The 26279-nt window shown below is 39.9% G+C and overlaps 1 protein-coding gene across 2 annotated transcripts in view; it reads right to left on the bottom strand.

Moving 5' to 3' along the window:
* WDR26 (WD repeat domain 26) overlaps positions 1 to 25903 on the bottom strand; it is a 45584-nt gene extending 19681 nt beyond the window's left edge. Inside the window, exons 1-8 of one of the 2 annotated variants that reach the window (XM_074949192.1) lie at positions 25533 to 25903; positions 23582 to 23681; positions 23413 to 23469; positions 13579 to 13715; positions 12058 to 12155; positions 10890 to 11046; positions 8949 to 9005; positions 5332 to 5470 (exon numbers count right to left, since the gene is read on the bottom strand). In XM_074949192.1, coding sequence (XP_074805293.1) covers positions 5332 to 5470; positions 8949 to 9005; positions 10890 to 11046; positions 12058 to 12155; positions 13579 to 13715; positions 23413 to 23469; positions 23582 to 23681; positions 25533 to 25903 — 1116 coding nt within the window. The remainder of the gene's footprint in view (positions 1 to 5331; positions 5471 to 8948; positions 9006 to 10889; positions 11047 to 12057; positions 12156 to 13578; positions 13716 to 23412; positions 23470 to 23581; positions 23682 to 25532) is intronic. The other variant, XM_074949193.1, reaches the window with a different exon arrangement.
* Between the last annotated feature and the right edge of the window lie 376 nt (positions 25904 to 26279).

Here is a 26279-nt window from a genome sequence, read left to right as displayed (position 1 = left end):
CAGTCTCTGTTCCAGTCTCTTTGCCAAATTGGAAGGAATTTGAAGCGGACATTCAGGGAAATATATCCTCAGAACAACTCACAACCAAAAAAACTCCCCAATTAATTCCTTTTAAATGCCAGGCAACCCATGGTGAAGCACTGCTACAATACAGTCCTTTTGCAGTGTAGAAAGAGGACAGGTCTCTATCGTGCTGTTATTGTAAAATAAGTCCCCTTACGCAGTAAAAATGGGGCCTCTCATTTTTCACTTCCAGATGGACCTGACTACAGTGAGAACAGTAGAAATGGTTAGAGCTACATGCGGGTTTTCAGCTGGACAGTGTCTCCATGGCAGCAACCTTCAAGTATCTTCTCCTGGACAAGAATGACTTTGCTGTGCCTCCTGGACGTGAAGAAGCTCATGGTTGGTAGTCCAAAAAGTTGTCACACACTAAAAGGCAGGGGTGAAGGTCCCATTCCTGAAGTCAGGTCTCAGCTTACTTTGCCAGTCCCTTCTATATTAGGATTTTTCATAGACAAGAGGAGTCTTTTGCCCCATAAGAACAAGATATTTGCTTCCCTCTGATGGGCTGAAAATGAATTGCCAAGAATCAGGTCCCAGCTGCATTAGAAACCACATCTCCATCTACAAACTGCCAAGAGATCTGTACTCCTCTGCAACAATTTAGATAAAGTAGCCGAGTACCACTATCTAACGTTAAAGCTGAGGGGATCCAGCTCAAACGGAACAAGCTTTCACTAAAGATTAGACTAATAATGGATGAAGTCTAATCAACTTCATTTTATTCTTCAAGACCTCTTTTGAGGTTTTCCTGCTATAACCAGATGGACTTCAACAACTGCACCAATATCAAACCAAACACCCTGCCACACCCTTTGCAATGTCTCAGAAAACTTACACCTAGGATCGCAGGGGTGAGTCACATGCGTCTAGGCACTTTTCTTTTTAGCCATCAGGGCCCTGAATCTTACCTTCAACTCCTCTGGCTTTTTTCTGTGATGGCGAGGAAAGGAAATGGAGTACAGCTTGTTGCATCCATTTTTTGCACATCCTCTTGTTCAGGGGACAGGCAATATCTCCCCTTTTGCTTGGGGCTCTTTGGACTCCTTGGGATATATATAGGAACTCTGGAATTCATTCTGAGACCTAGTGAGAGTTCTCCAACAATCCCTCCCTCTGTTTTAATTTTAGCCTTATTCAAGGCAGCTCTTTTTCACTTGGGATCTTGGAGAGAATTCAACTCCCCCCTGACAGAGAGAGGCAGTACCCCCAGTGAAGGAAACAGAGGGGTGCTTGGGTGGCACAGGTAGGAAGGTTCCACAAGAACCAAGGTTCCACTGGTCAGAGAGCCTGAGAGGTACTTCCAGGGTTTAGATTGCCCTGTCCTTACCTTCAGGAGATGGAGAACAACCCGGGTATTCCTTATGTCCATCGCAGAAGACTCTTCAATTTATTATAGCTAAGTTAGGTTTTTCTATTATTTACTTATTATCAATATCTTTTAACCAACTTAAGTCAACTACTCAGAGTGACAGATACTACCAAACACAAAGATGCAGCTATGGTTCAGGATTTTGAAAACTGCCCATGTTTTTGAACCATATTTGAATGAGTTATCAAATCCTCATTTATGTAAGGCAATACTCAGTTAAGATTTCAAACCATGGAAATTGCTGTCCTTAAAGGCTGCTATGGAAAGATTCCTTCCCATCTTCATTTTTGCCCATATAAATAGGGAGCGTTGGAAGATCTATGTCCTCTTATGGATTGTAGAATTTCCCAGCTTTTGAGTGAGTGTTAGATTTTGCCTTTTGAGATGGTAATAAATACTTTTTTAATACAAAAGAGAATGTTTAGTATTTTCTCAATCACCAGTAAATAAATCAGTGGCAGTTTTTGCCCTTCACACATTATGTTGAAGAAGTTCCGATTGACATTTTAATGCATTATATGGATGTTACTGTTTTAAACGGAGTTTTTCTTTTTGTATTTGCATATGTCATATGTGATTTAATAAAACTGAATTGACTCAAGCCGTACCCTGGAAGTGAGCAGTCTCCAACCTTGGAGGATCTGCAATAAGACCGGATAGACAGGTGAGCTGGATTCTTGAGTGGAGATGGGCCCAAACAGAAAAACCCCTCAAAGCATGCAGAAGAGGGCTAGATGAATGGCTGAGGGCAGGTCCTAAAGTCCCCCCTCACTGGTTTCACCTTGCTGTTCCCCATCTGCACACACACACACACACACACACACACACACACACACACACCCCATCTCTCTGTGGCCGCACTGATCCTCAGTGACTAAGGACAGTTTCTGACAGTATCTTAGAGCCTTCAGCCTGTCTGCCCTCACCAGCTCACTGCCAAACCACTTGCTGTTCTGTTGCTGCAAGGGGAAAACGTGCTGCTGCAGTACCTCAGGCAGGAAAGATTCCCCCCTATAGCCAGTTATGTGCTCCCCATGCCCTCCAAAATCTTAGGTCTTTTTGCTCTGAAATCCAGTTGCTCCAGATTTTAGAAGTTTGCAATAGACCAGCAGAATTTGGTTATTAATCTAAACTTTGCAAGAAGAGGCCTGCCTGTAGTTGTGGAGTCAGAAACTGGTGAACTAGTTAGGAGGCGGAGCCCATGTTACTCCCAGAGATTGAAAGGTCTGTTTCTACCAAAATGCTGAAAGTCCAATGGAGGATCGATCTATGGCCTTGTCTTGTTGAAGAATAGCAGGCAACCTTTCTTCCATGAGACAGAACTCACCCCACTCCAACTGCAAGGAGGCACTGAGGAAAGGGAAAGATCTAATCTTCCTTCCAACAAGGAAATTATAGTGGAGGTATAACAACAGATGTAAGTTTAACAAACACCTCAAGGCCCTACCCCTGCAGCTCCATTCCCCAAGCTTCTGCATTGGCTTCTGGTAAATATTTTTAAGTCTCTTTCTTTGTGCCCGGTGATCAGCTGTGGCAGCACAGCTACAAAACTAGTATGGATTTACTTCAATTTCAAAGCCAAAAACGCCACAAAAAGTGTTGAACAGGGTCAACATAATTATATTGTTTTTCATAACACTAAGCTGATATCCCCTTACAAAAACAAACAAACAGTTATAACATTTCCTACTATAAGAACTCACATTCTAAGACAGACAAGACAAAAAAGACATGGAACAATAGTTCAGGAAAAGGCAACCACGGCAGGAAACTTTTTCATTCTGCGTGTCTTTAAGGATGGATTTTGAGGAGAGGACACATGGTAGTTCTTCCAGATATAGCAAGTAGGCAAAACAGAAAGACCAAAGGTAGAGTAGAGTATCTTTCCCCATAAGTGGTCCCATTTAAGTCAAGATACTAACTGATGTGACAGAATCAGAGTAAGTGAGCAGTCTAGTAGGACTGAAAGTAGTGGAAGAAGAGCAAGAGAAAGTAAGAGCAAAAATATAGGGGCAGATAAGTTTGTAGAGCCTCTGGGTAAGGAGGCTGAAGCTGATGCAAGAGACCAGATTGAATTCAACGTGCGTGGGATAGTCAGAGTGACAGGAAAGAAAATTTCAGCAGCAGCATTTTCATTACACTGGACTTTCGGGGGTGGGGATAAGTTTATTTTCAGCACAAATATGAGGGTCTGAATACTCTTTGCTGAACTATTGATGGAACCCAAAAGGATTCAAATAGACCGAAAATCTGAAGAATGTTTCCCTATCAGCACATAGATAGGGAATAGAATAAGTTTGGGATAAAGTTTGACAGTCTCTCTTGAACCAGTTATTTTGTTTACGTTCAACAATTACTTGAAACAATGGGAAGAGAAATAAATGAACTCCATATGCCCTGGTAACTATGAAACCAAATGACTGGTACGGCCTAATGCAATTTAAATCCATCTTCAATATGTCCTGTAACAAGAGTGTTCCCTTCAGCTTTACTCAGGAATGCATTTCAAATCTACTGATTGTTAATAGAGTTAATACAGTTTCTTGGAATTTCTCCAAATAACCACCATTAGAAAAGCCGTGTTTCACTAGTTTGTTCTTCTAGTGACCCTTGCTTGCTTAACATTTTGGCACAATTTCAAACACCTAAAGTGCATTTATTTTGGTATGATTAAATAGTATATAATTAATGATTCACTATGAAACTACTTGCTACTACTGGAAGTGCCATTTTGTACCACAGATCTGCCCTTAAATAAGCTAGAACTTTCAATCCATGTTACAAAAATCTTTTCTAACAGCCTCCTGACATTTATAAACTATAGAGTGGTCTGGCTCCAATTAAAAATCATCTCCAGCACCAAGCCTTGAGAATCCTTAGCAGTAAGTGTTTCCAAGATGGATGTACACACACTACTCGTCTGTTAACTATTTTCAAGATCCCCCACCGTTCCCCCAAAAGTAAAGAGTTCAACTGGTATATTCCCTCCTATTTTTTTTTTTTGGGGGGGGGGGGGGGAGAGAAGGAGGCGGCTTCCCTTCAACTCAGATCCTGCTGTAGGACGCAGGAGCAGCTTGCAAATTTATAACTGGGGTTTGAGTAACAATAACCCAGTATAATTTTTAAAATCTTCTCAAAAGGTTTGAGTCACAAATCAAAGAAACCAGAATATTGTGTGTGCACATGCACCTTGATATGTATATACATATATCAATCATATAGTATATTATGTATATATATTTGTGGCACATTTCCTAATATGTTTTCAATTAGTAACTGAACATAATTTCGTCCAATTCATAATGCGGTTGAAACACCAACATATCACTAGGACCTGAATAATCTCAGAGTGACAGCTCAAGCATTTTATTTACAAGAAAATACAATACAGACAGGAAAGATACTGATATCCAATAGCTAGGGTAAGGAGATTTGGCTGGTTTCTTGTAGCAGAAGAAAATAAGCAATATATAGTAATAATTTAAAACGTCAGGAGAACTTAGTCTTGAAGAAAAAAAAACTGTACATCCTTCCTTGATGAGTTTTGCCAGGTTTTCACAGAACATGAATCAAGAAAAGTTCCTCAAGTTGTATGTACAATGGCAACTAGTAGATAGTTGATGAAACTTCTATATGGTCTGTGAACATTTTATCACTCAAAGATGGGGTGGCATGTTTAAATGGTGAACAGGACTTCTATTTAAAATAATTCAAATAATTAAAAGTAAAGAGGATTTAAAATAAAGGTCTTCACTGAAATAATACCAAAAACTTTAGGAAAGCCTTAGGCAAAAGCACAATGAAAATTTAAGAAAGACTGCATGATTTAGAAGAAATGCAGATAGTCTAGGTCTTTTTTTATCTTTAAACACACACGTTAAAGTCCGAACACTTACTGGATCAACCTGCCATATAATAACAGTTGTGTCCTTTGATCCCGTTGCTAGTTTAGTTCCATCATTGGAGAATTTACAGAACCATACTTCATTACAGTGCTCTGTAAGTATTTGCTGTGTGTAACATGGGAACTGTTTCCTGAAACAAAGCAAAAACAAAACCATAGGGTTTGTTAAACACAATCCGATAAACAATTGGTAAAAACTAATTATAAAAGTAAAGATTTCTGCAGTTAACATGTATGTTCAAAAAAAGACAGGATCGTCTTCAAAGCTCATTATGAAAATTAACTAGCCAGTATCAGTCTAGTTTGAGGGCCACTAGATATTGGTGATTTTTTTTTTTTTAAAGTAATTCATTAAAGAAACCCTCTTAAATGACTCAAAAACATTAAGATGTGAATATAGCCAATCTACTAAGTCACAAGATCTTACTGTTATCCTCAGACCTCCCTCTCCATTCCTTCCTATTGTTTGTTACACTCACTGTGTCTCAAATTAAAATTATAAGATCTTCAGAACGCTAACTGGATCTTCCTAAAGTTTTTTAGGACATAGAACAGTCAATGCACCAATCTGATTGGGCCTCTGGAGACTAGTGTAATAAAAGTTAAGGTTAATAAATTAACAATTTACACAACTTTTCACTTTAGTTATTTCTGGCAACTCCACAGAAGTGATTAATTATGTGCTAAAAAGGAGTAATGGAAATACTAACTTTTACAAGATCATTTTCAAGAAATGAAACTCACAAGATTTTTAATATAGTGTTTATCACTGAGGTATTTTGTTACTCTGCAAACTACATACAAACACTACCCCACTTCTGAGCAAACAAAAAAAAGAGCAGTAAGCTATTTCAATAGCAGCTAATCCCCCCTCCACCCCAATTATGTGTCAAGGAAGATCCTACCATCAAAAAGTTAAATTCATGCAGAAAAATGGAGAGAAATTCGGTTATGTTTGCAGCTCACCAACTGGCACTAACTACAAGTAGTTATACAGTGTTTGAAATCACCTGGCTGATTGTGTGTGTTATTTATGTCACTATAGCTTCTAGAGATGCCAATGTGCAAGACATTGTGCAAACACAAGACACTCTCTGCCCCATAGAGCTTACAAGTTAACAGGAGCAGGAGCCATTTTTTATGTATTTGTACAGTTCTTGGCACAAAGCGGTCCTGATCCATGACTGGGGAGCTACTGCAATAAATTAATACAATTTAGGTAAAAACTAGTCATAAAACATTGTTACAAAATCTTATCTTACACTCAATACTGACAAATTCATGACACAAGTGACTGTCCTAAAATAAGTTCTCTCTCTTTATTCAATAATTTTTATTGGTAAGAGTCAGTGAGGTAATTAAGCCAATGCTGCAAAAAAGTACTACAGATTTGTTTAGTATGCCAAAGATGTGGAAATCCTTTCAAGATACTCTCTGTGCATTCTTTAAGTAGCAAAACACTCTTGGTATTACACTACTCAGAGCAGCAAGCAATATCCTCCCAAAAATCAGAAAAACACCACCCCACCGCCCCCCTTACAATTAGTTAGAACTGAAAAGAGTTGGAGGCATGCCTCCATAGTCATGGCTTTGTGGTTTTTAAGAATGGTTAAATAGAAAATCAGCCTAATTCCAATATGTTTTGAGGGGTTACACGGTATTTTCAAATGGCATTTCCTAGTACCGTAACTGTTTCTAGACAATCAAGAAGTTTGTGATCTTAGGACTGTGTAAACTGAATTTGAGACACGGTGGTTATAGGAAGACTTGTTTTAAAGCATAATTTGTTATTAATGTTTACTACTGCTCTGCTAGTTCTAATACTGTATTTCTAAAGCTGCTATCCCTTTTTTAAAAAATGGGACATGGTTAAAAAAAATACACTAAATGGCTTTGTGCAAGAACATATAAATATCAACTTAATGAAAGTCATGGTACACAAGCATCATTTATAGCAGCAGACCTGACTGTCACTGACAGATTCAAGGAGTCCATGCAAGTAACTTACACTAATGCAAGGAAACAAGGAGAAAAAAAAGAGATGCTTTTCTCACTCAACTAATGAAGCAAGTTGCTCAGAAGTTACACCTCACAGATACAGTGATGTATGTATTAAACAGGTACTCAACCACTGTTCTTTTCAGAAGATGTAACCACCCAAGAATATCAAGTTCTGTTCCACAAGACAAGATGTTGGTTAAGAGGGATAGTAGTTTGAACAGGTTTTGTTTAGTTAACTGAGTATTCATGCTCAATCATACTTCTCTACATTTCTGCTTTCACAAAAGTCCTTCATTACTCATCTGCTCAGTATAGCGCACTTAAACTTTAGGCCTTGTCCACACTAAAAAGTTAGGTCGATCCAGCTACATTGATTAGGGGGCGTGAAAAATCCACACCCCTGAGTGATGTAGTTAAGCCTACCTAACGTGCCATGGACCAAAAAAAAAAAAAAAAAAAAAAAGTTCTTCTGTCGACCTAGCTACTGCCTCTCGGGGAGGTGGATTATCTGTGCCACTGTAGTGTTTCAAGTGTAGACAAGCCCTTAATGCAGGGGTACTCTATTTTTTGTCAAGATCCAAATTTCTCGGTCAAGGTATAATCAAGGTCCAGACTCCAGAGAAAAAAAAAAAATTGTTGGATTTTTTTTTTTTTTAAACAAGTAAATAAAAAAATTTCAGGGTCCATTCAAAAGCATCCGTGGGCCAAATCCAGATCACCAGTCTACCTATTGACTACCCCTGCCTTAGTGTTTCCTTATGCTTTATTCCACCATGTCAACACCATGGTTCATCAGTTACTGTGTTTTCACAGGTTTAGAATTCTAAATTTAATCCTTTAAAAACAGACCAAAAGAACTAAATTAAAACTACCGGAATAATAATTTAACAAAAACGTGAAAGTGAATTTATTTCCAGCGTTTACAATGAAAACATTGATTAATAAACAGACACCATCAAAACTGACAGTGTTGCTAATCCAATATCTGCAAGAGGAAAATGTTCACTTTGCTCCCAAAAGCTTCAGTGTTTTTTAAATAAAAGTCATCTTCCTATGCATAATCCTACAACTACAAACTGAAGTGGTAGGAGAGGAGAACCAGGTAAGTACGCAGACTCCACTTTCAGTTCTCAAAAAGGGTTGGGGGAGTTAAAATTGGGTTGATTATAAAATAAAATGATGCAGTAAAGGGTCCCTCACCTGCCCACCATTAAGTTCTCCATGATCACAAGGCCAGTACTGTGAAAAAGCTTCACCCACCACTCTGAGCCCTCTCCATCATTCCACCTCCTGAGAAGCAACAATCCTGTCTGTTTAGCTCAGTATTGTATCTGTTAATGTGATATAAGCATGCCCGATTCCAATATTGTCAGAAATCCATACAGATTAACGCCATTAAAAATAATAAAAATAATAATAATAATAATAATAAAATATGAAAGTGGAAGTTACCAGTAGACTATCCTATCAATTTTAACATTATCCAAGTTTCATTGTCTTTTTAAACTATTAGATTACTGTTACTTTAATTCTATCAATTTGTTTACACATACTTAAAAAGGCCTAAACACAAAATCCAGAATCTGGCTTCCACTGTCTTTAACTCACCTCATTATGCCCAAGCATTGCAGCATGTACGGCGCACCACATACTGATCTCAGACCCCTGCAATAGGTAGGTACAATAGGTTGAGTTGAGGACAGAGTGGAAGCCTTTGTTTTGAAGTGTCTTCTTTTGGGGGGGAGGGGGGTAGGGGAAGAAAGGGGGTACATGAGACTATGGTTTAATTGATATATATACATATACATACACACCCAGTATGCACATCTGGGTGTGGAGGATACAAAATTAGAAAAAGATAAAAGTTTGACCTATGTGGGCATATATTTCCTTTGGGTGGGGTTTAGACAAGCCCAGTCTTGTTACGTTTGGCCCTTATCAAATATTATTGTATTATTTTATATCACTACATCTTAAAGGAGATTGTCTCGATTGTATTGATATCACTCTCTTGTTAGCTGGATACAAAACACAGCACTAAACACACTTCTAGACTGGCAGTAAGTATTAAAAATCAATACGGTACACAATTTATTACTGCCCTAATGTTAAGAATCCTTTCTGAAGTACAAGGACCCCAATTCCTACATACATTAAAGAAAGCCTTCAAACCACTAGTTATTCCCCAGAATTGAAATGAAGTGAGATGGCCAAAAGTCCACAGAAGAAAGGAATTTAAGACGTTGTGGCAGTTAAAAGCACAAAAGTCTAAAGCCAAAACAATTACTTGAACATATGGTTATATTAGGATGGTCATTTAGATTCTAAATAAAAGTATTGAAAAGACTATCAAAATGGAAATCTTCACTTGAAAAATAGATACCAAAAATAGTCTAAAGCTAAAATCCCATGTGGTTGGAGATACTGGAAATTTTTAGAGACAAACAGAATTACAGGGGAGTACTGAGAAGTTAGTAGCAGCTCTCTGTAGTAAGCATTTAATATGAAGAAAATCTTAATTATGAGCCAAAGAATTGAACTGCTACTCCAACCACCAAAAATATAAAACACCATCCCCCTTTCTTGTGCTACTTCAGTGTCCGGCAACTTGTGGCCTTACCCCCTAATTATACCTTTGAAATATCTACAATCTTTGTCCTTGCATTCATGTCACTTCTGCTAGATCCCTGAGGAGCTTTAATTGTCTGAAGAAAAATACTCAAAACACAGCAACTGTTTCTCTGTGTGCATGATATACCAGCATTGAGTTACTTCCTCCCTGGTGCCTGCACAAGTTTCACAACATTTTAAATTTCTAAGCAACACCAATGTTACTTTAGTTTTAAAAAATTCCTTTATTATCTAAACAATCAATGAGTTTGTGTACATGTGAAACTTGCACTCATATGTAAGAGTTAAGAAATGTGGGTGTTTTCTTATGAAACAAACGTTGCCAAATTTAAAAACATGTATGTGTGTGTTCTGTCTTACAGAGTTTGCATTACACATTTTTTAGCTATGACCAAGAATTAGAGAGTGGAATGAATTGCGTGTTATTTAATTTCAAACTTCTAAAATGTAACAGCATTCATTAATTAAAGGCTAAATCTGGAATATGACCTTGAACAGTAAACATAGATTTACCTTACGCATCCAAGAAGTTTGAAGACAAAGAATGGGTAGTAACAATTCAATAGCCATTAGACACTGACAGAATAATCAAACTTGCAGCCAAGAAGTTGCAAGTTTGTGCACCTAGATTAAGGCTAAATCCTCAATACATACACCCATCACATTAAACATTAAGTTTCATTCCCTTAAGGAGAAGTAGCCAGACATTAAGAAGCATCTTCATACATGTTCTGTAGTTTGCCTGCACAGTTAAAGTTAGTCAGCTAAATGGGCCTGGCTTTTCCCAGTCTACTCCAGCATGTTCCAATTTGAAACAAATGTACCTACAGTTCAAAGGAACAATATTATGTAAGTGGATTGTATTATATATTTAAAAAAAATACCATCAATTTTAAAAGTAGAAAAAGAAATTCTTACCTACTACAAACATGGTCTATAAGCAGTGACACAGAATCTAGATTGTTATCTAGTTTGGTATTATGATATAGGCACCGGTCTCGTTGTAGCTCCACAGCTTGACGTAGCAGATTCTGTAAACGCCTTGGGGGAAGCATCACCGACGGTGGTAGGTATGCTTAAATAAAAAAAAAAAACCAAAACAAACACAAAGAAAAAAACCCCACAAAAATTACAAACACACGTTTTATCTTTGAGATCTTTACTGAATAAAAACCCATAAAGAGCTCTAAATTAAAAAAATCCAACTGCTCAACTTGGTTTATAACTGTGTAACTGAGGACCCAAAGATGAACTCAGATTCACTGACGTTTTCAAACAGAACTACACTTTTTTAGCTCTCTGTTGCTTTTGATCAACACAAGTTCCATTTATAGAAAGTAGACTGCTACACGCTGATTTTACCAGTAACATCCTCAACTGTGAGTCTCCGCTAGACCACCTTTTGTACTCACTATGAGGAATTCCCAATTAAAAGACAACACACTGTTAGTACTGCTATTAATGGAGCAGTAGAGTCCACCACATTACAGCAGTGCTTTCCAACCTCTTTTCATTTGCAGACTCCTCAAAAATTTCAAATGGGAGTGCAGACCCCTTCGGAAATCTTCAACAGTCTGTGGACCACCCCGCCCCAAAGGTCAGGGGACCACAGGTTGAAAACCACTGTTTTATACGATAGGCCCATAGAATTGAAATGAGATACCACATGCTCTAGGATCAGACAGTCTCCGAGTCAATATCAAGGGCAGCTGCAATACATCCAACATGTTGGCCTATCACAAGTGAGTGACATGGAAGAAGCAACCCGACAGTCAGAGCAGATAGCAGTGAAAACAATTCATATACTTTCTACATATAGCAGAGACACTGAGAACTGAAAGCAGTTATTACAAACAGCTAGAGGCAGCATAAGATTGAGAGGCACAAGACCTAAGACCCACAAAAAAATCACTCAGTCATTCCCATTAACCAGAATTACCTTCCCCATAAAGCACCAGTCATTGATAGCAAGTGTAATTAAAATAAACTTTCCTCGAAAGTTATCCTATTAAATGGGATGTACTAGAAAAATATTTGGGGTGTGTTTAGAAAAATCTGTTTAAATGCTGAACATTAAACATCTTACTCTGGAGTTTGTCCAAGAGTTTAGATCTGGAAGCTGTTCCTTTTCCTTCCCATTCTGCTTTTGCACGCAAGTCTTCTGCATGACTACACATCAGATACCTGTTAAAACAAAGTGAATGAACACATCCTATTATGGTCTAAACCTTTTGAAATTTTTTTTCAATTGTAAGAATGGTATTTATGGAGATGTTCCTGTTTACAATTCATATTTAAGTGGGGTGGGGTAGAGGGGGTTCTAAGAAGAGAGACCTCTGTTTTGGGACCTCCCTCTCACATCAGCTTATTATAGCCAGAATGTATTGATCTTTAGGACACACAAAACAGTCACTCCTGACCAACTTGCACTCAAGTGAAAGCTTGGACAAACGTATGAGGAGTCAAAGACTAGACTGGGGCAAATTAAAGGGAACAATGATGCTTTATTTTGTAAGCAATATATTTTGTTTTCCCCCCATGCAGATTAACTTAAGCTTATGAATTTCAATACAAAAATCCCAACTCAGTGGACTCAGAAGTTTACATTAAGTTTGACTAGTCAATGATGGCACAAAATATACCTAGATGTAAACAAAATTTACTATGCTAACTGATCCCAGTGTATTTGAGGTATACAGATGTGTTTCAAGCTGCATCATACTAAACTTCTAAATTTCTAGCATAATAGCATTGTCAATGATGCCAACACTACCAGGCTCTGCAATTCATCCTTGGGATGGTGACGATACAATGCATTAGTAAGATTTATTGTTGGAGTCTGGGTGATGGACAATAGCCCTTTGCTCTAGTTCTCTTTTGCTTTGTCACTAACTAGAAAGCTTTAAGGAGAGAAGGTACCAATGCAAGGTAATGGATAAGAGATAAAACAGATCTTGTTTAGACTGGTCTTCAGGAGAGATGAAAAAAAGAAAGACTGTGCACATGCTGCGCCCCCTCCCCCCACTCCAAAACAAAACAATACAACCACACACAACAAACAACCCAACCCCTACATCTACCAACTTGAGAATTATTCAGCTATAGGAAAAGAGACTGAACATGCTTCCTTTAAAGGACTAGAATTATGTCCTTATCAGTTTAGGTTCTGATACCATAAAGGCAGTATATATAAACACTTATTTTGGATGAATAAGGATATGATATGAATCATGATACAACAATACTGTCAGTATAATAAATTTCTTCCCCTTGCCATTTTAAATAGTAGTGATCACCAACAGCATAAATAATTCAGATTTTTAAAACAAGTTAGTACTAAAGATTGAAGAAGGAGGGGAAGAGATAAGAGACCCTGCTTCTGCAATGGAGTTTTCCCCATTGACTTCAACAGGAGTGGGCCCAAAAGGGAGAAGAGTGCTTCAGTTTTACCAAGACATTAATTTTACTTATTCCACATGATTCATGTGCACTTTTAATGTTATGAAGAGAGGGCTCAGGAAATATTGACCAGCACTTGTTTCCACCGAATTACACAATCCCTCAGGATATTCTGTAGAACTAACTGTCCAAGCTTAAACACCCTTACCCACTGAGGACATGAATGCGCTCTGTATTGTATTTCAGTGGTGTCAGTTCACAGCGTAGAACTTGAAGTGCCTCCAGGACCTTGCCATCCTCCAGATATTCCAGGTACTTCTGCTGTAGCAGCAAGAACTTCATCCTCTGACATGACAGAAAGCAGCAGTCAGGGGAAAAAGGTTGAATGAAGTTTCAGAAAATGTTTGAGCCTAAACAGAACAATAGAAGCCATTCTACTATACCCTTCAGAAATACAGCTACATGTAATGTATCATTACTTCTGGCTGGTCTTTCAATACAATTGTGGTAATTATGTTAGAAGTGACCCAAAAAAATTTTTTTCACCTGCCTACTGGAGCTCTGAATATCTTCTTCTCCCTATTTTGAACCCATATCCCTTTCAGTCACTATCCTTCAAACCAGGATTACATGGGATTCCCTCAATTTCATGCCCAATCTTTAAAAAAAGTATGCTGCATGCTTGTACAAAGCATGACCAGTAGGTCAGCAAGTCAACCCCCTAACTGGTTTTATACAGATTATGTAGGAGCTCACCAAGGGATTCTCTTTATAGTTGTATAACATGCTGTACCAACATATTAACACTGCAACTAGGCAAAACAAGGCACCGTGCAAATTAAACTTGTTTTCCATAAGTATTAACACTGCCATCTCCTTTTTACTGAAAGCGGAACGACATAGCCTATATTCACTCCTATCAGAATTCCAATGTGACCTTCACAAATTTTCCTCACATTTCTCATCAATAGTCATTATGTTAACTTTGTTAACATGTTCATGGACACAAAATGAAGGAACGCATTCAGTTACACATTTAAAATCTGGAGCCCCCAAAATTTCTTAACATGCTGATCCTTAAGATGAAAGCGAGACCGTTTAGTTGCTTCTACTGTATATAAGCACAGCCACTTGATGTATGTATCTTTTGCCCGTCTCCACTGCTGCTAGTGGCTATCGCCATGAGAAAAGACAAACCCCAGGCCTTCAACAAGTAATGGGGTAAGAGGAAAACCTGAATATCTAGAGTGAAACAAAATTAAATTTTTAAATCAATAAATAAATAAATAAATAAATAAAATAGTGACTTGCTATGCTTTCCCCATCTCAATAGAAACTGAATGAAGTGCAAGACAGATCATAAGTATACTTCAATATTTGATCACCACCTTTCCCCCATGTGAGTCCAGCAGACCCCAAAGACCATCAGCTTTTCAACACTACATGTATTTACTCATATTAATGCATTAGATAACTGAGCAAGGTGCTAGCCTCTTCAAATTAAGACACTTAAGAAATATAAAACATTTGTTATACCTTAACTTTACATGATTTACTGCATGTTGTTCATTTTTGCACTTCACCTTGGATAGGGTAGCTACACTGTTCTATTTGATCAGTTTCATTTAATTCTGTTTTTCCATGCAATAGCTCAATGCTGAAGTGTTCTGAGCTGCTAACAATAGAATATTTAAATAACTAGAACTTAATTGAAAGATAGGATTTTTTTAATTTACAAAAATTACTCTAACTTTTAAGACTAAAGGCTAAATTACTTGAGACTGTCTCTTGATTTGAGTTTTACTCAATTTAACATTTGACTGACTATGCAAACAATATTTTAAAAGAACATTAGTTATCTCTTATTCATGTTGTTTAAGATATATAGTACAGTCATCACAATGGCATGGAGAAAGATACACTACTACAATGAGTCTTGTAAAAATCTCATTCCTGCTACGCATTTGACTAGATGAGAGATATAGATCTTAAATATTTTATCTAGTAGTGGTTTTGTCTGATGCTTTTTGAGGGAATTTAAAACATTTAGGCAAAATATTTGTTTTCCTTCAACTGGAATGCATTCCAGATTGATTATGAATACAGCCTATGACTACTACACTTCATTAAAACATTGAGTGCAACAGACCTTCTGTAACTCTTGAGAACAAACCACACGTATCAAGTTTTTATGTACATGAAAGAAAACTGCTGACTTATTGAATAGCTTTCAGAATTGTATGAAGTTAGCTAGATATGCATCATCGGACAGATATTTGTAGCTAATTTCATACTATAGCATCTTAGTTTTCCAGTACTCTGATGTCCTGTACCAGATAGGTGAGAACCCCCTTTATATTATTCTCTCTGTCAGTGCACAGATATTCAGTTTGTTTGCATTCGGCATGAAGAGGAGGCCCATTAGAAAACAGAGTATCTGTACAATTTTTACAGGTATAATGTTGCAGATTTTGGGGTGATGAGTCATTAGAAGTCAGCCTTCCCCTTTTAATACTTCCTATCCACTTATCAGGAAAGTGGAGGGGTTGGTTCCTCACGGTAGGTGATCACTACATACACTGAAGTTTGGTGGGGGTTTTTTTAAAACTTTGTTCTCTCAGTTCTTATCCAGAACTTCGTGTTGAATATTCTCCAATTCTCCCAGCATTATCTCAGACAATATTTTGTTTCCTATGTATCCATCCATTCACTTTTTCTTGGTTTCCCTTATCTGCATGGACATAACTACTTCATCCAAATCACTACCTCTACCCCTTTTTAGGACCATTGTGCCAGGTAATGAAAGCCATTTCTGTGGAAGAAGAGAAGAGAAGAAAGAAGAGAAAATAAAAGATTTTTTTTTGTTGTTGTGCCAATATCAGCAATTTCATGGAAATCCCTGCAAAAGCAAGGCAGAAGCACTGTCTCCATGACTCATTTTATCCACACTAGTACAAGAAGCATGTCAAAATTGACCAACATTCAGCCTTTATATTGTGTATAGCAACCAAGGCAGAGTACTGTTGCCAAGACCGCTGAATATGTACATTCTCACAGTTGGTTCAGAGCATATTTTCCTTTTAAAAAGTCATTAAGTCCATGAGTCCTAGGCATACTACTGAAAAGGACAACTCTTGGAATGATACAGCACCAGAGTTTTCATACATGGAGATGCAGTACATATACTAAATGTTAAAAATATTTTAATCATAACAGAGAGTTGGGAAAAAAAATGTTGAATGGATTTAATTACAACTAATGTCCCTATCAAGGCCCAGAGAACATTTTGCCTACAGTTTAATCACAACCATTTTGTTGTTGGTTCATGAATGTAATTCCCCCCTCCCCCCCTAAAAGCCCCCCCACACACAAAAAACCACCCCACATGCCCTACTAAGTTATTTGATATGATGTAGAATTAAATTTCAGTGGCAGTATCCCAAATAATGAAAAATGAGCTGTAGAGACCCTTTACGCTAAGGGTCATGGATCCTATACCCCAGTTATTTTAAAAGATATTTTCTTACTTTATGTCAGGCAATTCAACCTTCCCTGTGCCTGAATCAGCTTTTCTGCAACCAGTGCTTCTTGTGACAAGAGGGGCTTTTCCTGGCAAACTAAGTTCTCTCTCTTCCCCCTCCCCTTTTCCTATTTCCCCTTCTGCTGCTACCATCTAATACCTGTAGTGCTGATAATTGCCTCTAGTGTCAAATGCCATCTTCCTCAACTGGACAGCAGGGAGTTTAAAAGGTATAATATTCATTCAGTGCTATGTGCTCATAGTTATCCTACAGCTTCAAAGAAACCCTGCTGGAAAACATCATCTGATGAACAGATATATATCTCATGTTTACGAGGAGGTCTTCAATATACTTTTCTATCCAATATGAACAAAATAAGAGTGTTAAATTGGTTAGAAGGTACCTACATATCCAGCTCAATCCTCAGATTTCCCTTCAAAAATAATTATGGTCTTGCAAATGGAAAGTATTAGAAGAGACTTCATAATCTCTCTCAATCTCTATCCTGTATCAATAAAACTGAAGAAGTGCCCCAAGACAGTTAACTGCAAACCTAACGTTGACAATATAGTTTGAGATGCAGTTAGCCACTTCACTTCCAAATGATCATTGTAAATCAACCAGTTCCAACGGAGAGTGTAGCTACTCTACGTTTCAATAGCAAACATTCCTCTGTGTATTATCTGGTGGAGAAACCCAACAGGGAATGATGTTCATCTTCTCAGGTTGAGGACTTTAATCCATTGAAATGTTACATAACCTGATGTACAGTATTAAAGATGAATTGAGGAAGAAGTGTTGCATTCTGCTGTTTCTATGACATAATTAACAGTAAAACTGGTCCAATGTTAAAGTGATCCTACATGAAGAATTGCTAGGGCCTAAGCTTTGATCAGGGTTGAGCAAAATCAGGATTGAAAAATGTTACGTGGTTTAAGTATATATATTGTCAGTGCTTAAACTATAAAACGGGACAAAACTGGATGTTTTGTACTTTTCTTTAGTTTCCTAGTTATATAAAGATTCTATATAAAATATGAACTTCTTAGAGGTTTCTTAAAATACTCATCTAAGCTGAAAAAGCAAAGTCCAGGGCCCCATCAACATCCTTACTGTGAAAACCCTGCAAACCAGATAAGCAAATAGCCCATTCTAGAACTACAAGCAACACCATCTTTTGATATTCTGAATGTCCTCAAATTGAGATCAAGAAAATTGAAGTGTTTTGATCTGTGTTTGTGATTTGAAGTCAATGGAATGTGTGTTCGTATATCATTTAGGAACCTTACTTTAGGCTTTTATTTTTGAAAAACTGACTTGCATATATAAAAAACGAATTCATAACAATTTTATTAGTATATTGAAAAATCTAAATAACTTTTCATTGTTAACATCAAAACAAAATTGCTTTGAAGTGACAAACATCATCACTAAGAGAGAAGTTTAATAAAAATACAATTTTAGCCTCCTAATGCTGCAACATTTATGTACATGCTTAGTATAAATAGTCCTGTTGAAGTCAATGAGAATATTTATGTGAGTAAAGTTATGTGTCTGGTTTGAAGAATCAGGGCCTTAACTTTCAATATTCTGTTTTTCCACCTATGGCAGTTTTGTAAAAATCAAATAAGATACTCTACTAATAGTGGCACTTAACAATAGCACAATTTTTTCAAGCAAGTTTAACAAAACCTCAACCCAATTTAAATACCCCCCCCCCAAAAAAAGTCACTTGATTTATGTCAGCAAAATAAGTTATTCCAAACTGGTTTGGATCTCTGCTCTCCTGTCCACAGGGAGGCTGTGCATGCCATTCCTGGGACAGAAACTCTTATGCTGTTGTTGAGTAGCCTCCTCTAGGCAATCCAGCAAAGACATTGACTGAAACTAGAGGAAGCTGCATCTAGCAATTCTCTTTTAGGTAACCAGGTACAAGGCCTCTGAGTGAGAGCAAAAGGAAAAAGTGAGAGGATCCTGGAGTGTATCCCCTTCCAATAAGGAATCATTACATCTTTTAGGGCTTCTCTACACAGCAAATTACTCCTGATTAACCTCCATGTGTGGACACACTAATTCCACATGGAGTTAATAAGAAATAGTTAAGAGCAGATTAATTCACACCCTAGTTTATTCCAGATTAATTTTCATGTGCAGACAAGCCTTTAGCTGATACCATAGAGTTAGGAAACCTGAGAGCCCCCAGTTGGAATTCAAATGATCATTGAACAAAACTGCAGGTAGAAGTGCTATTTCTCTTAAAAGTGTGATGCTCAAATTCACCTAGCTAGGATGAATACCATTATCTGACAGAATAACCCCAAATCAAGTGTAGACAAGTGAAATTTCACTTGGAAATTACAAGTGCACTGACTGAAATGCTGGCCTGGGCCAAAAACCAAAGTGGATATCCTTACATTTTTTTGAAAATACCACCTAACACAGGGGTGGGCAAACTTCTTGGCCTGAGGGCCACATCAGGTTTCAAAAATTGTATGGAGGGCCAGTTAAGGGAGGTTGTGCCTCCCTAAACAGCCAGACGTGGCCCGGCCCCCCCGTCCTGCTTCTTGCCCCCTGACGGCCCCCCCTTCCCTGATGGCCCCCCCAGAACCCCGACCCCTGACTGCCCCCCGCCGCCCCATCCAACCCCTCCTCCCATTCCTGACTGCCCCCCCCGGGACCTCTGCCCCCATTCAACCCCCCCATTCCCCACCCCACCCCCATCCACACCCCCTAAGTACTCCCCCCAAACTCCCCTGTCCTCTATTCACCTCCCCGCCCCTGCTCCCTTATCACGCTGCCTGGAGCGCCAGCGGTTGACGCAGCTACAGCTGTGCTGCCTGGCTGGAGCCAGCCACGCCGCAGCACAGAGCACCGGATCTGCTGCACTGCCCCAGGAGCTGCAGGGGAGGGAAAACAGTGGGGGAGGGGCTGGGGGCTAGCCTCCCAGGCCAGGAGCTCGGGGCCAGGAAGAAGGATCCCGTGCACAGGCGCCGACTCCGTGGGTGCTCCGGGGCTGGAGCACCCACAGGGAAAAATTGGTGGGTGCTCTGCACACACTAGCAGCTCCCTGACCCAGTTCACCTCTGCCTCCTCCCTTGAGCGCGCTGCCGTGTCCTGTTTCTCCCCCCTCCCTCCCAGCGCTTGTGCCGTGAAGCAGCTGTTTCGCGCAGCAAGCACTGGGAGGGGGGGAGGAGGAAGGAGGAGGAACGTGGCACACTCAGGGGAGAGGTCCAAGGGCAGGGAGGGGGCGGAGTCAGGGCAGGGCGGGGGGGGGGGGCACGAGCGCCCTCCAGCGCCAACAAAAGTTGGCGCCTGTGGTCCCACGGGTTGTAGTTTGCCCACCTCTAACCTAACACCAGAAGAAAGTTTTGATTTTCATGTTTGGCCCACTACTCTGGATAAGGCTTTCCTCTGGCACCTCACCCAACTGCATCCCCCATACTATGTTACACGAAGTACAGACATGGCTAGCCATATTACTCAACAGTAGTACAGGGCACAATTGCCTTTCAGTGGTGTTTACAAATTAACTAAGAGGGGAGGCTACTTTTCATTTTTAGCTCAGGCCAGATGCAGCAGCTGTTTAAACTTAGATCAGTAGTTTGTACCTTAATATGCAGCATTTATAGCACTTCCATCTGTGATCTCAAAGCACTTTATGGGCACCTTATGCCCATGTTCACAGACAATTTATAATATACATGCAGTACAACTCTATGTTCACACAGCTCATTTTTGATCAGAAGTTGTGAAAACTTTGATATCCAGATCACCCTTGACCAAGTCACAATAAAAGTAAGATTCCCTAGCCTATTAAAGCTTACAGCAAAATGTCAGTAAGATTGACTTTTTACATACACACACCCCCGCCCACTCAACTTCAGATACATGTGGTCAAACTGCCAGGTTGAGATTCAGAAACCCAAACCCATATGATCTTGGTTCATAAAACACAAACAGCATTTCTTTCCCTAAAGGATATGGCGATTTACTGCACTTATTCTACTAAGTGCTGTTCAACATCAGCTGAATGAACACTTTTTTTAAAATCTAAAATTATGATAAAGTTTGACTTAAAAACAGAAACCAGAAGATCATCAATATAAAGTTGCCAAAGTGTGTACACATTGAATTGAGTTGTTTTACTTTTTTCATGATAGGGTGGAAATGGATGAAGTCCAGGCACTAGTAATCTTACTAGTGATTTAAAAAACAAAAAAATAAAAACCTGAATTATTTAACTCCCCCAACCACTAAGGCCATGAGTGGGAGAAAGATAACCCCACCCCTTAAAAATAAATAGAAGTACCTACAACATCACTGAAAGTGCAAAACCCAGAGATTTAATCATCTTTTATTAGATCTGATTATGCTCTATAGATAGTCTAAGCTGTGACTATTTTTTTGTTAAAATAAATAAATAAAAAAATCAAGTGAGCTTTCCTTTTACAGTTGCTACTTATTGCTCTAAATTGGGCTGAAATCTTGCAATAACCATAAAATAATCCAGACAAATATCTTCCAATCAGCGTTAAAAAAAAAAAACCTGAGAGGTCACCCCTATGAAAGTTTATTAATAGCTTTTAAAAAATTCAAATACTAAAACATTTGACTAAATATATGGATGATAAAACAGATAAAGTCCTATCCCCATACCTTACATCTTTTATTTAAAAACAAGTCTGCCACATGTACAGTAGTAAGAAAATAAATTAAAGTCAGTATTTGTTACTTTTTTTTATTCATCAGACTCAGTTTAGATGAACAATACACACTTTACAGCATCAATCTAGTTTAGAGAAGGTAGAGTCTGAAAACAAAATTCACATTTCTATAAGTTTTACTCAGTTGGAGTACATTTTCCCCCAAGGTTAGGGCTGCTGATAATAGCTCATCTTAACTAATTAGCCTCTCACAGTTTGTATGGCAACTTCCAACTTTATATGTTGGATTCTATGCATCCGATGAAGTGGGCTGTAGCCCACGAAAGCTTATGCTCCAATAAATTTGTTCATCTCTAAGGTGCCACGAGTACTCCTGTTCTTCATACTTTGGATTCTCTAAAAGCAAATCGTCCTTGTTTTCCTCTTTTGTCAAGATTACCTATTGTACAAAAATCCTCATAGTTTGACAATTTTTTCCATGAACTAGAATGGACAGCACCATTTTGAACGGAATCGTGAAAACACATATCCCCAAAATGTTAGAACTCTGATAACATTTACTTCAATAGATGCTACACTCTTGGGTATGTAACAGGCTTCTGACTTCTCACTCCTCAGGAGACACTGAAAATGTACACATTATTTTGGTATATTCTGTTTGTATAGTCTGTCTTGACCCAGGTTTTTTTTCCTGCTGTCTTTTAAAAAGCTTGCCTTCCAATATTAGCCTGCCAAGCAAAAAACAGGTACTAGAACTATAGCTTAATAGAAAAGGACTTTGGAGGGGTTAAACTTTCACACAATTACAGAACAAGATGTAACTTCTTTCAGGCAGCCACTGATGTTTTGTTAAACATCTGTTTTTCCTACTTCACTTCCTGTTCTCTCTCTTCCCCTCCCCCACCAGGCAGGAAACTCTCCTCCTGACAACAAAATGAATCAGCTAGAAGTAAAAAGCTAAGCAGCCATCAGCTGATTCCTCACTGTGTACAGCCACAGGCACTTCAAAAAGCAGTGTTACTTTTTTCTCCCCAAATACTACAAAACTACACTGAATAGCTTATGTCCAATTAATTTCAGTAACATTTACCACAGTAAAAAAGATGTTTGAAGAAATATTAGGGCTGTATGTAACCATTTTGATCCTGGGTCATAGAAATAAAACCAGAAACACTTTGTATGTCAGAGTCCACAAAGTTACTGAAACCACATACATTAAAACCAAATAAGCTGTAACTCTGTCAAGTCACAGGATCGAAACCCTAGCGTGAACATACATTTAAAAGAGGACAAAGCTCTACAAAAATTCCAAAGAGTGACACACACACATTTGTTCTTTAAAAGCTATCTAGAAAAAGCAACAGTATTGTTCGTTTTCTATAACAGTGACTATATTCCCATAACATTCTATTGCAGTACGCAAACTCCCACAGTACCTAGGTATTCTACATTGTATCTAAGCTTGGTTCTTTAAGAAAACATATAAAAATCAGCTATTTCAAACTCAGAAGCACTTTTCGAATTTCTCTAAAGTAACTGAATTAAATAAACAGTTTCAACTGAAGTTATCCAATGTATGGATTTTAAATTAGATATATAGAGTACACAATTTGAATTCTGATCCATGAAGATAGACTTTAATAAGTTTACACATTAAATGCATTGAGTATTGGTCTTAATATTTTTAGGTTCTCTCTCATATACTACAAAATGACAGGAGACCAAATTAGTATTGTGCTTGGGACAGCAAGCTGCTTACTAAAATACATACATTAACTCTCAACTAGGTACAAAAAAAAGTGTATTACTACAATTATTCCAAACTATATCTGAAACAATTCAAGATGTGTCTCTTACCACAATTGCGTGAGGAGAATGCACCAATGGCTTAAGTTCATTCAAGTCGTTTTCAGCCTGCAAAAATTGGTATAAAAAAGAAACATAAGCTTGAAGAACCATGAAATGCATTTCACATACTATAAATTTAACAGTAGTTGTGCAGTCCTATATGCCCCACATACATTACCTTATCCCATTCTCCTTCCATTACATGATTGCGGAATTTGGTAGCAGAAGGATGTTCTAAACGACATCCTGACTCTTGCATGAGAAGATCAACAGTCTGGCTGCAGGAGAGATACAGTGTAAAAAAAAAAACTGACCAATTTTACTCTTAAAATGCACCACCCGCTGCAATAAGTCTGCAATAGTTAAAAACTGACTTTTTATTAAGCAAAAGAGTTATAACCAGATTCAGAAACATGTGAACAGATAAGTATTCCAATCACTCAATTCAATAGACAGCTCTCTATCCACAAGAGTGGTTGATTGGTTTGAAAACTTGCATGAAGTGCCAAGATGGTCGTCTTTAACTAACTAATCATCTCGGACAAGCATGTCTAGATAGAAATAAACCAGTTTCTAGCAGCAAGTTGTCTGCACAGAGGAAAATATAGGTTATGAACACTAGATGTTCCTCTATAACCACCAGTAGAGAATGGGCATAAAGGGCTGCCACTGCTCTGTATTAAGATGTCTGCAGAGATAGTCCTAGCCTTTGTTCATGTCAGGACTTTAAAAGGTTCGTTCCTTAAAATAAAAAATAAGCAAACCCACTAACTTGTAACCCTCCCCCTTTTGTGCTAAAAATAGCATATTTACTGTGGTGTAGCCTATAAACAGTCACAAGCTGTCTCCTGCTGTGGAGAATCTGCCTCCTATGTCAGTGGTGCATTTTATTTTATGTACTAAGTTCATTAGAATCAATCCAGCCTCACAATAGTTTGCCATCTCTTCTTTGGTACTTCCCTTGTAGCTTTATTTTCTGGGGCAGCATCTATAGGCACCCTCCCAAAACCTCAGTATCCACCTAGTTGCTATTATGTTTTATTTAGAAAAGGGGGAGAGGGGTGTTTATAAAATCCAGATGGTTCATCTCTCTGTATTTTGCTTTCGCCTCCCTCCACTGCATACTCACCCAAAAATACTGCAGTGCTCTAAGCCACGGAAGAGCCAACCTATTTGTCATTTTAATTTTTTCACTCTATAGATAGCTTTTTCAAAAGCTATTAGACATATGGCCAAACCAAACCTACAAGAGCCTTCATCCAATTACACGAACACAGGCTCTGCAGTCAGAATCCTAAATACTGGTTTAATTCTTCGGTTGGTTTGTTTACAATTAACCACTGAGCTCTTAAGACTTAAACAAAACAAAAACCTCCAAGTGTCCAGGCTCCATTATGTTCACCAGATCACTTCGCCCCCACTACCACATTTGTATTGATCTGACTTTAGTGGTATGTGATTGGGCTTTCATACTGTCATCTCTGGCAGAGGAAGCTCTACCTGTTCCCCACCACGGTTCAGACAGTCTGTCTCGAATGTACAAAGCTGGTTGGAAGAGCCTTAAAGACAGGCCCCTCACGTCATTATTTTCAACACATCAGGTCTGCCCCACAGTTCCCCTTCATATACACTTACTGATCTCTCTATATAATGGGATATCAAGCTGTGACAAGGTAGTATGTGGGAGAAGGCGGCCCCTTTCCTCCCCTCCACCGTCCAAATCTTACGTAGGTGGGTCATAAACAGATTTGTTGGTCTGTCTCCCATGGGCACAAATGGTGCCCTAAAATAGAACAAGTCTCCCAGCACCATTCTTTTCCCCCGGCCCACTCCTGCACCAAGCCAGCCCCCTCCCCCACTTTTGACTCCTCTCTCCTTATCGATGTGCAATTCAGCTACATCAGCGCGGACCTACAGCAGGGGAGGGGCCCGGAGCCCCCATCCCCATCCAGCCGCCCTCCTGATCCCTGTGGAGGAGGAAGCCGGGGGGGGGGGTCCACATAGCACCGCTAGAGGGGAAGGGGAGGAAAACGGGGCCTCGCCGTGTGGGGCTCCCTTATCCCCACTAGTCCCCCGCCGGATGGGGGAGGAAGGGGTCGGTCTCCCCTCTGAGAGGCGCGGGCACTTACTTGAGGCCCAGGCCGTGGAGGTGCTGCCCGATGAGCCGGATCACGTCCTCGTCGGACTGCGAGAGCCGCTTCTTTTTCTTCAGGGCGCTGCCGCCGCCTCCCCCCAGCTCCGCGGCGGCCGAGCCGGGGCCCCCGGCGGCCGGGACCCCGTTGTTCACGCTCAGGCCGCCGGGGCTGCTGCTGCCGCCGCTGCTGCTATTGGCCGCGGAGGCGGAGGGCAGCAGCCCGTTGGCGTGAGCCAGCTGCTCCCCGGCGGCCGAGCCCGACGAGGCCTCGCCGTTCTGGGCGCCCAAGCAGCCCAGCTCCGGGCCCGCCGGCCCCTGCGGCGGCGGCGGCGGCTGCTGGCCTCCTCCTGCCCCGTTGGCCTGCATGGCGCTGCTGCTGCTGCCTCTGAGCGGGGCGGCAGGGGGGGCGAGCCCGGCGGAGAGCGAGGGGGACTGGGACGAGGTGAGGCCTGCTCTGCCCGCGGAAGCCCCGGGCTCGCCTGCTCCCTCCGCCGCCGCCGGGGAGGCCCGGGCTTTCTTCCGCGGGGGCGGGGAGGCTCCGCCGGTGTCCGAGTCGGAGGAGGAGGAAGCGGAGGCCAGAGTTTCCTCGCCGAGAGCGGCCGTGGTGGGAAGCCGGGGGGCGGGGGGGGCGAGGAAGGGAGGTGAGGGAAGGAGGAGCGGGGCCCTGTCCCCCCCGGGGTCCCGGAGGCAGCGCCGCCGCCCGCTCTGGGCTCCCTCTTGTTATTGCTGCCGCCGCCGCTGC

This window comes from Natator depressus, chromosome 3, assembly GCF_965152275.1.
Source record: "Natator depressus isolate rNatDep1 chromosome 3, rNatDep2.hap1, whole genome shotgun sequence".
Taxonomy (NCBI): Eukaryota; Metazoa; Chordata; order Testudines; family Cheloniidae; genus Natator; species Natator depressus.
Note: the sequence above shows the minus strand (reverse complement) of the source record. Positions and strands in the feature narration are given on the sequence as shown.